The following is a 15702-nucleotide window of genomic DNA, read 5'->3' as shown; positions in this document are numbered from 1 at the left end:
GTGACATTCAAAAAAGATAAAAAAGAATTTATTTCAAACAATTACATATATCTATTTTTGCCTATCCAATTTACCCACCAATGTCACATGCAACCAAAAAGGAACTCTCCAAAGTGAGATTAAAATTTTTCAATTAACCCTAATATAATGAAGATAAAAGATCTTAACAAGTGACAAAGGGAAAACCAGTAGGATTTAGTTTTGGTTCGGTCGGAACATATCTCATCATAACCGGTCAAACTGATCCAATCAACTCGACTCGATTCATCAAATTCATTAGACCACCATCTAATCGGTAGAGAGTTTCCAAGCAGATGTGGCTATGAGCGGTCGAGTGTGCCAACCCAACATGAGACATCCGTCACTCTCCTCAACCCGATAACCCTCTCCGCCGTTAAACAGAGCCAATAGCATACTCGCTTGCTTAAACGCATTCGAACCAAGATGTGCCGCCGAAAACCCTGCTGAACCGAACCGGTTCCTCCATTGACTTAACGTTTCGTGACGCTCGACTCGGTCAGGTCCATCACAAGCCACAACATTGCAAATCTGTTTACCCAAGTAAACCTCCGACATGACCTTGTCTTGACCACTCGGCACACCTTCCAACGAGTCAAACAACGTCGAGTAGTAATGCAACGACTCGGTAAACCGGTCTAAGAAAACCGGACTATTATGGTTCGATTCCTGCTCAACAACAGTGAAAATCTCCGGTTTGATCTGATTCACCACACCAAGAACCTTGTCAATCGCACCAGGTCGTCCCAATAGCTTGTGAAGCTCGAAAACAGAGTTAACCGCAACAGATTCAATCTCACTCGGTCTAAGCTCAAGCATCGACGCATCAAGATCGGCCAAAGTGTTAGCCACAAATCCTCTGTACTCGAACTCCACATGAATCGCCTCAGCTAAGTGAGCCAGCTTACAACCAACCTCGTGAAGGTAATCGAAATTATCCGGCGCCGGTGGACCAATCCCGGTTAACCGGAAAACAGGAGGACCACCAGGTCGAAGCGCAAGAGCCTGCATAAGCGCCGGCCATTGAAGACCTTGGCTCATAGAGAAATCGATGACATGAACTCTCTTCTTCCCTTGAAAAGCTTCGAGAATGGCTTGATTCGCCGTGAAATGAGCGAACTTGAGGTAAGGACAAGTCTCATAGAAGTGCATCTGAAGAGTATCGGAGAGAGAGTGGTCGATCGGGCTCTGCGACGGTGAGAGACGGTAGATCCGCCGCGCTAGTGCCTCGGCGAAGTAAGTAGCGACTTTTCTCATCGCTCCGATCTGAGACACGGCTAAGAATCCGATTTGTTTCACCAGAGCCTCCGCTAGAGTCAGATTCTCACTCTGAACAGCTTCAGCGCAAGCCAAAAGCGCGTGAACGAGACGCACGCCGTTCTCCTGCGAGTCGACCAGGACTACAGGACGAGTCGACTCACCCGCCGCTGTTGTCGCTGTCGCCACCGTCGTGCCGTTAGAGCATTTCAACCGCTTGTTCGTAGTAGCATTCGCATCACCGCCGCCGCCGCCGTGGTTAGAGGAAGAAGACGAATCGACAGCGAAGTGATGGTTGAGAATAGCGTCACCGGGAATAGCTTTGAGATCGTAGTCGGAGTTAGAAGAGGGAGGGTTCAGGTCGGAGAGCATAGAATCAAGCCACGTGTAAAGCTCGGCTGGGTTGTAGTGAACGGTCTCAGTAGCGAGGTGAGAAAGATCGTGTTCTTGAACATTCGACATCATAACTTCAAGCTGCTCAAGCTTCTGAGCAACATCAGCCATTTCTGATGACCTAACTTTGTAACCAAGAACAGCTAAAAGCTCGTCCATGCCGTTGTTACAATCGTCTTCTTCTTCCTTCATATTATCTTGATGATCTCTTTTCATGGTTTGGATCTAAAGAAAAACAAAAAAAAAGGTTTCCCTTCAATGTCGGATCTAGGTTTTTGCTTTTTGGGACTTGTTGGGTGAAGGAAGAGACTGAAAAAGAAGAAGAATCTTTAGCTTCGGGGATTGGTTGGGACTTGCTTAGTTTGGATTTTTTATTTGGGATGCACTCTCTCTCTATTTACTACCACTTCTAATTATTATCACAAAATTGTAGTCAAGAAATAGAGAGAGAAAATATAAATTATAGAGAAAGATAAAATAAAATAAAAAAGAAAGGGGCAGGGGTGGTGATGGGGCTCGATGTCCGATGAATCATGGATCAGAGGGCTAACAGCAACATCTACCGCTCTAAACGATAAGGTTGAAAACTCTGAAACACACACCAACACTTACTATTATTTTCTCTATTGCAACATTCTTTTTTTAGTATATATATAAATAATGGTCATACAATTTTTTTTGAACAACTAAAGAAGATTGTCATGTTATTATAGTGTTACAGTTTACTTTATTTGTTGCTTTTTTAAAAAATATTTTGTTGTGTTGGTTTTGTATGATTGTTGTATCTTTTGATCTAAAAATGAAGATATTTTTTTTGTAACAAAAGTTTAGGTATCTTAATACTAATTTTATTTGATTAAATTTATTTATTAGAATCAATTAAACTTTTATATTGAAAAAGTAAACAATCATTAAACCCATTATGAGAGATTAATACTCCATTTTAATCAAAAGAGAGATAGAGAGGGAGACTATGACGTTTTCCCATTTTAGATTAGATTGATAAAAGCCATAAATTTTTTTTTTTAAAAAACCTCCTTTTCTAACAAAAAAAATATATTTTAACCATGTTATCTTTTTTATCTGTGAAAGTGGATAAGAACTAACATTTTCATTAATTACAGAAGACTTTATATATGTATGTTCTTTTGATGGGGAACTGAAAGCCTTTCCCAGAAGCATAATAATTAAACTTCCACACACACATTAAAAAAAAAAAAAAGAAGCTGAAATTTGAGTTCATCATACAATTTGAGTGCCCCTAGCTTCCTTTGTAATAATGTAGGCATGTTTCAAGCAAGGGGGTACAAAAGTAAAACAGAATAAAAATCATTTTCCAAATATCTACCCAATACCAATTTAACTCCCTTTTCCCATATAGTTAAATTTGAATACAATTTAGATTCGTTCTCTTTAAACAATAGCCGTCGATTATTTATTATTTTTTTGGTGGCTATTTGTAGTTAAAATTGTAAAATACAATTCTAGTATGTACTTAAACGCCGTCGCTTACGGCCTCTCCGTCTTTAAATCAAAATAAGATTACCACACAGGCACACAAAAAATAACTATAGTCCCACTAAATCTTTTTTTGAGATTATTTCATAAAAAATCAGAACTGACAACATGTGATGGCTCCACGTGTAACAAGGGACCCTTATAGACCATTGACGCGCACAGACCGTACGTACACCATTTAGAGCGTGGTCCCAACGAGTCCATGTGATTATTACACGTGTCCAAATTTTTTATACCCTTTTTAGGCCCTGAGACGGACCACTCCCGCTGTGTGAACTGCCCTCGTATGAATGGACCATTCAAACCATTCAATTTACCGCTCCATTGTTTACATGGTTCTATATTAATATTTCTTAAGTTTCATAGTTTACATATCTCAAATTTTTATTTTTATCTTACCCAGCTTCACATATAAGTATCAGATGCATAATGAAATCATGCATTATTTATTTCCTATGTTTATATTTCAGAGTATATAGTATGGATCGACGTCACAAATTTATACGACTCTTATCTATTCGTAGCTTTCAAAGAAGACTGTTTTTAAAAAAACAATAAATAAATAAAAATAGTAGTGATAGATTATACATTCTCCATGTGCTAAAAATCTTGCACGTGAGAATATTAGATCTCTGAAGAAACACTTACCGAAGACTTGCGGTGTGTGTAAATTTACTAGCAAAGATAAATAAACAAAAAGATGTTCAAAGTTTCTTACTTGATATTTTTTATATATATAACTAGTTCTTTTTACTTGATTGCTTATCGTCTTACTTGATAATCAAGTACTCTCGTTGATTAACCAAAGAAACAAAAAAAATCCTCTCATTGGTTCCTTTCTTGTATAAGACTATTAGTTAGTGGAGAAGATAGCAAATGAAAATGGTGTCATATCATATGTCATGGAAATTTAGTGTGCTTTGTATCGATAAACAACTTTTTCTAAAGTAAAGTAAAAAGCCAATATAACTTGATATATGCATGTTCATTACAGAAATTGCCATTTTGAAACAAAGTATTTTGGAAATCGGATTACTTATTAAATTTTATTATAAGATTAATTTATAGACACTTATGCATAAAATACATCAGCACGAAATTAAAGAGACAGACCAAAAAATATATGAATTGTCAAAAAACTATATGAGGTGGCAGGGAGACCACTCGTGGGTGATAACTGACAAGGGCACAAAAAACACATGAATATTACTATTACTGCTTTCTTTTTGCTTTCTTCCATTCATTTGCATATAAATACATGTTTAAGAAGTTGTTACTTAGGAAACTAAACTATACTATATGTCATATGTGTATGTTAATCAGAAACACATTTGGCTAGTTTATAAGGAACATGATTGAAATGGGTTGATGGGAAGGGAAGGCTCTTGTTGGTGAATTAGGAGGCTTCAGTTAATTTAATTTATCAAAATCAGACGGTAACTTTTTCTGTGAGTGGGCATGACGTACGAACCAATCAAACTGGCATGGTAGGAGACAGCTCAAGCCAGTCTGGACAGGTGTCGCCGTTTAAGCATGAAAGTTAGCGTTCTTCTGTTACCATCGTCGATCTGGTAATTGTAGCGTACGATCAATTCTGGTCCATTCACGTGGTGTTCGTACCCATGTCATCCAGCTTTCGCCAAATGCAAAAAACACCGTAACCATATCTACACCTTGCCGTTACGAGTCTGTATTGTGTTGCATTTATTTTAAACTATACGTGTATAATATTCCTTCTTTAAAATGTTTTTTTTTTCCTTAGTTTTTGCTTCAACCTTCCAATATCTACTACCACTATCGGATTTATGATTTGATTAACAGGTGAACCATTTTATTTTTATATCGGCACGGGCTTGTAAATAAAGTTTGAATACAGAAATGATAACAATAAAGGCATACTAGACATTCTGCAATTATTTGCAACTATATGTACGATGTAAAACATCAATATTTCAATAATCAGTATCTTAAATATGATTATAATGCTAGTTTTTTAAAAATATTCAAGTATGTGAAGTCGTGTGCTTTCTTTATTTTCTAAATCATATTTTGTGCCAGAAAGATTCGAATAGCCAACAAAGGGATAATCAAATCAGATGGTCAAAGTGAAAGAAAACATGATTTATAACTCGTGCTCAAACCTTGATACACTAAAATTATAACATATTAAAACATGTCATCACATTTATTCGTATATGTCAACTTAATTAACACTTTGGTTTTAGGCGCAATACAAGATGAGTAACATATAATTAACGCTTTAGAACCTTGCATTGTTGCATCCAATTTTTCGAACATCGATGTGTATATTATGTAATGGTTTGGGATCTTTGGGTAACATCCACGCGTTACGTGTATATTCATTCGTATGTCGCGAATCGAAGCACGAATGAGTATAAATTAATTGGAAACATTCAAGCGGATAATTATTAATTAGTTACATTGTTTTAAATGTAAAGAGCTATACAGCAATAGCGTAGTAAATAAATATAAAGCCGGCAAATCTGGAACTGGACTGACACAAGGTGTCGTGCGATGTCCTCGGGGTGGGGGGATATAAAAACATAATGGTGTGAGACCATACGCACGTGTCCCTACATCGAATATCACATGTAGGCTTGCTTCGATTTGATTTTTATTCTCTTGTTAATATCTATCTATACCAGATTCATGAATCTCTCTTTTATAGAGACTCAGACTCCGTTGTGTCTGGTTTACGCATTCAACGCCCAAATCTGTGTTTTGTACTTGGCTTGCAATCCGTAATCGACTTTCAACGGGGGATCCGATGGCACAGTGGTCACGTGGAGATAGAGGGGATTAGGAGGTTTGTGTGTTATGCAATAATGCTGCAGAAATAAAGGACCATTTATTTTTTTCTTGTAGCTTTAGTTCAGAAATTTGGACAGATTTAGCTACTGGTGTCTACGGTTCACGGTTCTCCACTACATGGTCTTCGATAATTGACTCGACCTGCAGCAACTCGAGCGATAAGACTATGCAGTTCCTCGCCTCCTCTGTTCTGCAACAAACGATCAACACATTCTAGCATGAGAGAAATGGGAGGAAGCAGGACGATAATCCGAAACCTGCTCCCCGCCTTATTCAGCTCATTGATAAACACATGAGGGACCAACTTCTGGCAATTGGACTCAAGGGAGATAGGCGCTACGACTCTAGCTAGGCCTGGGCAAAATACCCGGATCCGAATATCCGATCTGAACCCGATCCGAACCCGTATCCGAAATTGTAAAATACTCGAACGGGTTCTAAATCTCTAAATCCGAAAACCCGAACTTGAACCTGATCCGAACCGAAATCCGAATGGGTATCCGAATATACCCACATTATTCATATACAGTAGTAATATTCATAATTTTAATAATATAAATGTCCAAAATATTCATATTTTTAGATATTTTAGATCATTTGAAGTATTTAAACTGTTTATTAGTAAATTTGAGTAAAAAATACTCTAAATTTTGAGATATATTGCATATAATTGAATAATTGAGACTAAATTAGATACTAAATTTTTGAGTTTTGTGAACTTTGGGTAATCCGAATCCAAACCCGAAATATCCAAACCGAACCCGATCCGAACCCGAAATCTAGAAATACCCGAACGGGTCTTATACCTCTAAATCCAAAAACTCGAAAATCCGAAATACCTGATCCGAACCCGAATGCCCAGGCCTAACTCTGGCCTCCTTCAATGGCTAGGCACTCGTTTTGATATTTAAATTTATCCATATTTAACTTTAAACTCTCAATAGTATGATGTAATAGTTGTAAAACAGTATTTTTACTTTTGAATATAATTTAAAATTATTTTTAAAAAAAAACAAAAAAAAACATAGTGACTCAGACTCCGACGAAACTCTCTGTCCATGTGAAGTTCACATTCACATCCTGATGTCAAATTTTAGAACTACGGCTTTAGGTTATCCCAACAAGGGGTTTTAAGAGAGGTTTTAGTGGAAAAGTAGAAAAAAAAATCAGAAAGGAAAAAAAAGAAGAAGAGCTCCTCTTATTTAGTATACTCAATTTAAGATAAGATGTTGTGACGTGTCAGTGCAGGGTTGGTTGGGTGAAGAGTTTGACTGAGAGCAATTTTTTTGGTCGGATTGTATTCTTTCCCTTCCTCTCTCTCTCGCTCTCTATGGTGAATCTCTTAATCGGAGGAGATTGAATTGGTTGGAATCGTTGGAGATGGAATCGAAGGAGATTGGAATCGAAAGCTACGAGACGAGCAGAGAGGCCAACACTATAAAAAGCAGGCTTTGATCTCACTACCTCCACCGTCGAAACCTGATCCCTCCATTGCTGCTCTTGCTCAAGCTTACGCTCCTGGTCAGGTACCATCCACGAGACTCTCGCTTTTAGTTCTCCCTCCTATTATATATGCAAATCTCCGGTGAAAGTAGTAGTATTCGATGATAATGTTTTTTGTGTGTTTGTTGGATTGTTTCTATAAATTATGCATCTTGTTAGTCAATAAACTAGATAATTGTATGTTATATATAAACGGCCTTATTGGTGTTTATATAGGATGCATCATGGAAGAGTATCAACATGCGTTCCATGATCAAATTGGTGTTGTTTGCGTTGTTGGTTCTTTCTTTTCACTCTCAATCTTTGTCAAAGCAACATCCTACTATTGAGAGTCGGCTTTACCGTTTAGATTATCTATGACCAATTCGGCCTGTACAAGAATCAGCAGCTAAGGGTCTATTGCAAAGACTGCTTCCCACACATTTTCGTAGCTTTGATTTCAGAATTATCTCAAAGGTTCTTCCTTTAACCCTGTTGTGCTAGAGTTAGATTTTACAGTAGTGATTGTTTTTTTCAATAGGATGTTTGTGGTGGGAGTAGCTATTAGAGATTATTCTCTTCCAAGATTTTACGGTAGTAATTGTCTTTTTTAACTGCAGAACGTTGCGGATCAAAGATCTTACAGTGGCGTGATGGATGATTCTTTTGGCAAACCTGGGAGAGTTATGTTGCAAGTTGCGATTCTCGTTAGCAACATTGGTGTTCTAATCGTCTATATGATCATCATTGGTACTTTTACTTTGAATCTTTGGTTTTTTAGATATTAGGGATCAGATTTAGTTTTATAACTCTGGTTTATGCTTTGGATGTGGTGAAGGTGATGTTTTGGCTGGGAAAGAAGAATATGGAATCCACCATGCTTGTATGCTTGAAGGATGGTTTGGTATCAGTTGGTGGAACAGGAGAACTTTTGTTCTTCTCATTACCACTCTCACTGTGTTTGCTCCCTTGACTTGCTTCAAGCGTATTCGTAAGTTTTTTACTGTTACAGAGAATTTGTTGTATATGTTTAGGTGTGAGTCTAATGGCTTGTGCTTTCTTGCAGATTCTTTGAGAATCGCATATGTTATATCAGTTGCTCTAGCTGTTGTCTTTCTTCTCATCACTGCGGGGATTCCTATCATAAAGCTGTTTACTGATGGTTTGATGATGCCAAGACTTCTGCCTATTAGCCATATCATCCTTCTGACTACATTTGTCTGCTGTCTTCTTTACTTTGTAAGTTGTTGTCTTGAACAAAGCTGGGCAAGTTGATACACAATAAGCTTCATTTTTCTTGTTTTTTTAGCTGATCTACTAAATCCCTGTTACTTAGCTAATAGAACATGAACTATGATTTTGATTTCGTGAGTTGTTAAAACAAATTTAAGCCGTTAGTTTTATTTGGTAACACAATAGAATGTAATATTTTTCCATTTTTATAAAATCTTAAATATTTAAATATTTATACTACTTCTATTCTATTTACAAAATTTTAATTTTAAAAACTATATTTAAAAAATAAGAGACTCAAAATTATATCCTACCATTAAAGAAAATAATTTTAATTAAAAATTTAAAGATTCTTATTTTATAAACAGTACATAATATATTTATTAAAAATTAAAATAGTATATAAAAACTTCAAAATTAAAATCCACCATTGAGGTTACCCTTAGCTGCTAGCTAGCAAAAGGAGAGAAACAAACATATTGCTCTTACGATTTCAATTCTTTTGTTATTTAGTCACATAATTTTATAAATTTAAAAGGAAAACAACGCAATATTGAATTTGAGTATTTATGATATCATCGTCTCGATTGACGTACCCGTCGGAGGAAGCGAGGAGAAGCAACATAATTGCTTTCGTTGGCGGCTGATCAGTGATCACGTGATGAGAACGAAGAGGTGTCCTTGTTTTTTTATTCCACTTACCCATTTAATTACACATTTACATGCATGGCTTGAATGATACTATTTAGACAAATAAAAGTATAACGCAATCAATCAATCATACATGCGGATGCGCGCGAGAAAGAATGATGTTAAGTTGTTAACCAGCCACAAGTATCATCATCCTTTGATCGTTAACCAAAACTTAAACCTAAAGTACCGTTGCTTCATAATTTAAAAAACCATCGTTTCAGTTTTATCATATGTTCTCCAAAATATATATATATACCCGATGCTAGTTACCAAATTCTATATAACAACATGGCTTGTATATAATGGTGTTTGTATTAATATTGATGCAAAACTAGCTAGCAGAGTTGGGGGGTGGGGGGGGGGATCAGAAGACATGAATTTTGATGGGCTTGGTTGTTGCTGCGAGAATCATTGGACTAGTCCTGGCTTATTATTGTGTACTAGTACTAAATAAATGGGCTTAATCATTAGCCAAAGAAACAACCCAAAGTAAAAATGTAGGAGATAATATGGTGGTGATAAGTGACAACACATTGTTGTGCTGATTCGGTAAAGTTGCATTCATTACGGCCTGCTGCCATTCAGATCTGTATTAACAAGTTAACAACCCAATGAATAAACATAGGAGGTGAATATGTTTGACAACTACATCCATATTGGTAATGAATTTTCTCGCAACTTGTTAAAATCATAGCTAACCTAACATTCAATAGACCAATAGAAAATGTCAATGAGAGTATTGATATAACTAGAGGTTGCACCTATAACAACTCTATGAACTATATACTATGTTTCTGTCCCCCACCAGTATTGGTGAAATGGTGGTGATGCTTTTCCACAATATCTTTAGTAGAGAAAAAGGACCCATAAAAGAATGCTTTTGGAGAAAGACAACCCCACTTTTCATTTTCCTTTTTTAAATTTTTTTACCAGTTAGAAAAGAAAAAGAAAAAAGAAAATGAAGCCATAAAAATGGTTAACCCACAAATAACACATTTTCTAGTATAAGTTGCGGAGACGTATGTATAAAAATATGGCTATGTGAATGAAGATGAGTTTGCTGACAAATAAAACATTACGAACAAAGAAGAAAGAGTTTAGATTCGATACAAAAAAAAATCGAGTCAAATAAAATAGTCTCCCTCTTACATAATTTTCAGCGGCATGCATGCCTTTGCGTCTAAATTAATTTAAGCATCACTTCTTTTTTTTTTTCTTTTTCTTATCATTATTTTAAGTAAATCATTGACTAACACGTTTAGTCGTATAGTACCAAGATGGCAAGACGAAGCCACACACTCGATCGTTTTAAGTTTTAACGACAAAAACAAAAACAAAAACAAAAAGTTACACTACTTGATCAAAGAAAAGAAAAAAAAAAGAGATTGAAGTAAGAAAAAAAAACGACAAATTAGAATGAAGTTAAAAAAGAATCAGAAGAGAGTAAACAAAAAAAAAGAGAATGAGTTAAACAATACTACAAATTAAGGAAATAATAAATATATAAAGATGAGACGAATCCAAATCTGTCTTCCTCTCTTTTCTTTTGCGTTCTTCCTCTTTCTTCTCATTCTTTAGATTTTTTCCTCTGAGGGTTTCTCGGGACAAAAAAAATACATATATATTTTATTTATCTGAGAAGAAGATTCGAGAGAGATCTGAACAGAGTCTCTGGAATGGCAACGCTTCAGTCATGGCGAAGAGCTTATGGAGCCCTAAAAGACACCACCAAAGTCGGACTTGTCCGAGTCAATAGCGATTACGCCGTACGCTCTCCCTTTCGATTTGCTAGATTTTCTCTTATTTCAGCATTTCTCGATCCATTGAATCTCTTAATAGATTCGAGTTTTGGTTACACTAATTTCAGGAATTAGATGTTGCCATAGTGAAAGCTACTAACCATGTCGAGTGTCCTCCCAAAGATCGTCATCTTAAGAGTTAGTGGAATTCGATTTTTGTTTTCTTAGATCGTAATTGTTTCTTGTGTGTGTTTTAAATCGCTTTTTTGTTTACAGAAATTTTCCTGGCAACATCAGCAGTTCGGCCCCGAGCAGATGTTGCTTACTGCATTCATGCTCTCTCCCGACGGTTGCACAAAACCAGAAACTGGACGGTATTGTTTTTGAATCTCTTTTTTCTTAAGGAGCAATGTTTCATTTTAATAAGAAAGTTGTTATAGTCATTTTGCACAGTTGAGTTTGATCATTATGTATGTTTTTAGGATTTGAAGTTCTTCTGAGAGTTTTTGATTATCAGATGTTCTTTAGGTTGTTTAAGGATCGTTTCTGTTTGCTATCAGCCTATTAGATTTAGCGTTTGTATGTGTTCTGATAGGTTGCACTGAAAGCACTACTTGTCTTACACCGGCTTCTAAGGGATGGTGATCCTACATTTAGAGAAGAGCTATTGAATTTTTCCCAAAAAGGACGCATTATGCAAATTTCTAATTTCAAAGATGAGTCTAGCCCAACCGGTGGGTCTCTTACTGCTACTTTCACGGGCTTATATATGTTTTATAAGCAATATGAGTTTTTTTTCCCAAGGTTTTCATGCATAGAGAGTTACCGCTGATTGGTTGTTTGCTTTTTATGCCTCTTGCAGCCTGGGATTGTTCTGGTTGGGTGCGCGCTTATGCATTATTTCTTGAGGAACGTCTTGAATGTTTCAGAGTTCTGAAATATGACATGGAGGCTGAACGTCTTCCTAAAGTTTCCCCAGGGCAGGAGAAGGTATCAGTTTTTTTTGTGTTTGCTTGGTTTCCTGGCTTCAGGTTACCTCTTTTCTTTCCTGATTGTTTTCTGTTCTGGAATTTGATGTCAGGGGTATAGCAAAACAAGGGATTTAGATGGTGAAAAACTCCTGGAACAGTTACCAGCGTTACAGCAGCTTCTGCATCGTCTCATTGGTTGCAAGGTGCTTCTTTGATGCATTTTCCAGTTCTGCTACTATGTTTTTGTAAAGCGCATAGTACTTTCTATTGCGCTGGAGCAGCCTTCTCTTTCTTACAAATGAACTGACTTTGATCTTCCAACTTCCTCAGCCAGAAGGTGCTGCAAAACACAATCGCATAATTCAATATGCACTCGCTCTGGTAGGTTGAACTAAGCCTGGACACATAACTCACATTTTTACATATATCCTAGGCTTAGTAACGGATCAAATATTTCCTATCCGGAAAGAATAGCTTGAACTAAGTTCTGAGATGTTTTTGAATATTGTATGTTTAGGTGTTGAAGGAGAGCTTTAAAGTCTATTGTGCCATCAATGAAGGAATAATCAATCTAGTAGAAAAGGTAGTCCCAGTTTTTTCTTTCCCCCAGAGTTACTCTCTCCCTCCATGTGTTCTTTGATATCTTACTGTTTCATATATGCATGTATTGCAGTTCTTTGAAATGCCAAGACATGAGGCCATCAAGGCCCTTGATATATACAAGCGCGCGGGTCTGCAGGTAAAGTTGTTGGGTTATTTTTTCTGTGGATTCATTTAGATTTCCCTTAACAAGGATTAGTCTATCGATGCAGGCTGGCAATCTTTCTGCTTTTTATGAAGTTTGCAAAGGATTAGAACTTGCAAGGAATTTCCAGTTTCCTGTTTTAAGAGAGGTATCAGATAATAACTTGCTTGTTAAATTTCAATTTGTAATGGTAAGTACTTTATTATTACGATGTAACTCTGTTTGTTTTTTTCAAGCCTCCACAATCTTTTCTTGTAACAATGGAGGAGTATATGAGAGATGCACCTCAAATGGTCGACGTCACATCTGGGCCACTGGTACGTCTATATTCCAGAAATGGTCCTACAAAAACCATGATTTTTTTTGTTTAACTTAATTTCTAAAGCTTTTTGTCAACATACAGCTTCTGACCTATACGCCGGATGAGGGGCTTGATTCTGAAGATGTTGAACCTTCGCATGAAGGACATGAACCACCATTGCCTTCAGATGGTACCGTTGTTCTATCTGAAGGGACTCAACCTTCTTCGCAGCCTCCTCCTTCAGCAGAAACTCCACGGAATATAATTGATACAGATGATCTACTGGTGAGAAATGCTTATTACATACTATTTTGATTTTTCGATATTTCTGTCATTGTTATTCTTCTGTCTCTGATTCTCTTCATGTTGCACTCAGGGTCTGAACGATGATGCACCTGATCCGTTAGCAATCCTAGACCAAAATGCACTTGCTTTGGCCTTGGTTTCCACTGATGGTGAGCTTCTTGGACTATATATACCAGGGCGCTAAGTTTACCTTTCTTGTTAGTTGTTGATCGCTTTTATGATTCCGTTCTGTATACAGATGATTTTTCGACGTTTGGTTTTGGTCAAGCAAGAGATTTGGATTCGTCAGGGTGGGAGCTTGCCCTGGTCACAACACCTAGCAATGATATATCTGCAGCCACTGAGAGAAAATTGGTAAGATGTATTACTGTATTATTGATAATGGCATGCATCAATTGCTTGCTATTATCCTGTTTGCATATTCTAGTTTGGGGGTTGGTAAATTAAATCTGTGGCTTCTTAATCATAACCATCTTTGTTTCTGTTAGGCGGGTGGCTTAGACACGCTCACCCTGAACAGTCTATACGACAATGGAGCCTACATTGCTGCCCAACAGCCGGCCTATGGCGCTCCAGCTCCCAATCCATTTGAGGTCCAAGACCCGTTTGCATTTACAAACAGCGTTGCGCCGCATTCAGCTGCAAACAACCCATTTGGGCCCTACGAGCCAACCTATCCTCAGCAAGAGCAGCAACCACAGCTTGAGGTTGCACCCAGCGCTGCAAATCCTTTTGGTGATTTTGGGGAATTTCCAATAGTCCCGGTTTCAGAACCACAAAGCACCACCAGTTTGGGGGCATTTCCAGTACCGGTTCCAGAACCTTCAAACATCACCGGTTTTGGGGAATTTCCAGTAGTTCCGGTTGCAGAACCAGAAAACACCTCCGGTCTTGGGGCATTGTCAGCAATCCCGGTTTCAGAAGCATCAAACACCACCGGCTTTGGGGAATTTCCAGTAGTCGAGGTTTCAGCACCACAAAACAGCACTGGGTTTGGGGCATTTCCTGTAAACCAGGTTTCAGAACCGCCAAACACTACAGGTTTTGGGGCATTTCCAGTAATCCCGGTTTCAGAACCGCCAAAAACCACAGCTTTTGGGGAGTTTCCAGTGATCCCGGTTTCAGAACCGCTTCCAGTAATTCCGGTTTCAGAACCGCCAAAAACCACAGGTTTTGGGGAATTTCCGGCAATCCCCGTTACAGAAGCGCAAAACACCACCACGGGTTTTGGGGGATTTCCGGTTAATGGAGGTGCTCATCAACAACAACATGACAGCAACAACCCCTTCGGCAGTACTGGCTTCTTGTGATTCGCATATTCGTAAATTTTCTCAAATGCTTTATTTGGTTTATATGATTTGATCATTTGTGAGTAATAATAGAATCACATGAGTCTTGCAAATCTTGGTCTGCTTATTATAGAGAAAGAACTCGGGATAAATATATAAATGTAAAATTCATTTTTACGTTGGTGAAAAATATGAAACAAATAAGTCGTGTGGCATAATGTCACTGACATTGAAACAAATAATTTGAAACATGATATAGCAACAACGTTACTAATAGTATATACAAACTATAATATACTAGCTTCTTCTCATGGTTTCTTCTACGTTGTGGTTGATAGCTTCTTCGTTCATCATCTTGCTTGTTCGAGTCTGATTGCTTTTTGTAAGGCTTCTTGGACAATGTTATTGTCATCGTCGCATTCGGAAGCGTTTCGGGTCCTTGCTTGCCGGGTTATGAAGACTTTAGTTATGTTTCTAGAGATTGGTTTCTCATCATGATAGGAGGTGGTTGATGTTAGCTTTGGATTGGCCGTCCGCAGGTGGCTGGGGAGAAGAGCTATTCTTGCATCTTGAGACTAGTTTGTTATTTAAGGGTTATGTCTGGTCGCATATGTTCTTACTTTAAGGTTTTGTCCTCTTTTTTTCGGGTTAAGTTCTCTACTTTGTATTTTTTTCTCTTGATTTCGTTTTAAGCTTTTGGGAACTTTTTGTTGTTCGCCGGTTTAGTTTACATTTTTTGGGCTTCAGACTCTGAAGATATTTTTGTTTTCCGCCAGCTCGAATGGTAATTCACAATGTATCCTTCTATTTTATAATATGAGTTGACAAAAAAAAAAAAGTATATACAAACGTTACTGTGTGGTGTATTGTGCCAAAACCTAAATTTTAGTTTTTAGCAAAAGGTAATGTTAAAAATCAAATACGA

General features: G+C 37.3%; 3 protein-coding genes across 3 annotated transcripts; 2 read left to right on the top strand and 1 right to left on the bottom strand.

Moving 5' to 3' along the window:
- Nucleotides 1–13: 13 nt before the first annotated feature.
- On the bottom strand, nucleotides 14–2288 carry LOC104773707 (DELLA protein GAI). Its single transcript, XM_010498357.3, has one exon. The coding sequence runs from the start codon at nucleotides 1882–1884 to the stop codon at nucleotides 289–291; it is 1596 nt and encodes a 531-aa protein (XP_010496659.2). The 5' UTR covers nucleotides 1885–2288; the 3' UTR covers nucleotides 14–288.
- A 5027-nt stretch (nucleotides 2289–7315) lies between these two features.
- Nucleotides 7316–8901, top strand: LOC104773697 (amino acid transporter AVT6B-like). Its single transcript, XM_010498347.3, has 5 exons — nucleotides 7316–7544; nucleotides 7738–7977; nucleotides 8121–8250; nucleotides 8339–8491; nucleotides 8567–8901. Exons 3-5 carry the CDS (start codon nucleotides 8154–8156, stop codon nucleotides 8773–8775), a joined length of 459 nt encoding a protein of 152 aa, XP_010496649.2. The 5' UTR covers nucleotides 7316–7544; nucleotides 7738–7977; nucleotides 8121–8153; the 3' UTR covers nucleotides 8776–8901.
- Nucleotides 8902–10719: 1818 nt separating this feature from the next.
- Nucleotides 10720–15016, top strand: LOC104773691 (putative clathrin assembly protein At1g14910). Its single transcript, XM_010498336.3, has 15 exons — nucleotides 10720–11192; nucleotides 11294–11363; nucleotides 11442–11539; nucleotides 11761–11899; nucleotides 12028–12155; nucleotides 12247–12339; nucleotides 12467–12517; nucleotides 12654–12719; nucleotides 12810–12875; nucleotides 12949–13029; nucleotides 13118–13198; nucleotides 13285–13467; nucleotides 13559–13637; nucleotides 13727–13842; nucleotides 13977–15016. The coding sequence occupies exons 1-15, from the start codon at nucleotides 11103–11105 to the stop codon at nucleotides 14796–14798; spliced, it is 2163 nt and encodes a 720-aa protein (XP_010496638.2). The 5' UTR covers nucleotides 10720–11102; the 3' UTR covers nucleotides 14799–15016.
- Nucleotides 15017–15702: the final 686 nt, after the last annotated feature.

Source organism: Camelina sativa, chromosome 3, assembly GCF_030686135.1.
Source record: "Camelina sativa cultivar CO46 ecotype springtype chromosome 3, ASM3068613v1".
NCBI classification, from domain to species: domain Eukaryota; kingdom Viridiplantae; phylum Streptophyta; class Magnoliopsida; order Brassicales; family Brassicaceae; genus Camelina; species Camelina sativa.
Note: the sequence above shows the minus strand (reverse complement) of the source record. Positions and strands in the feature narration are given on the sequence as shown.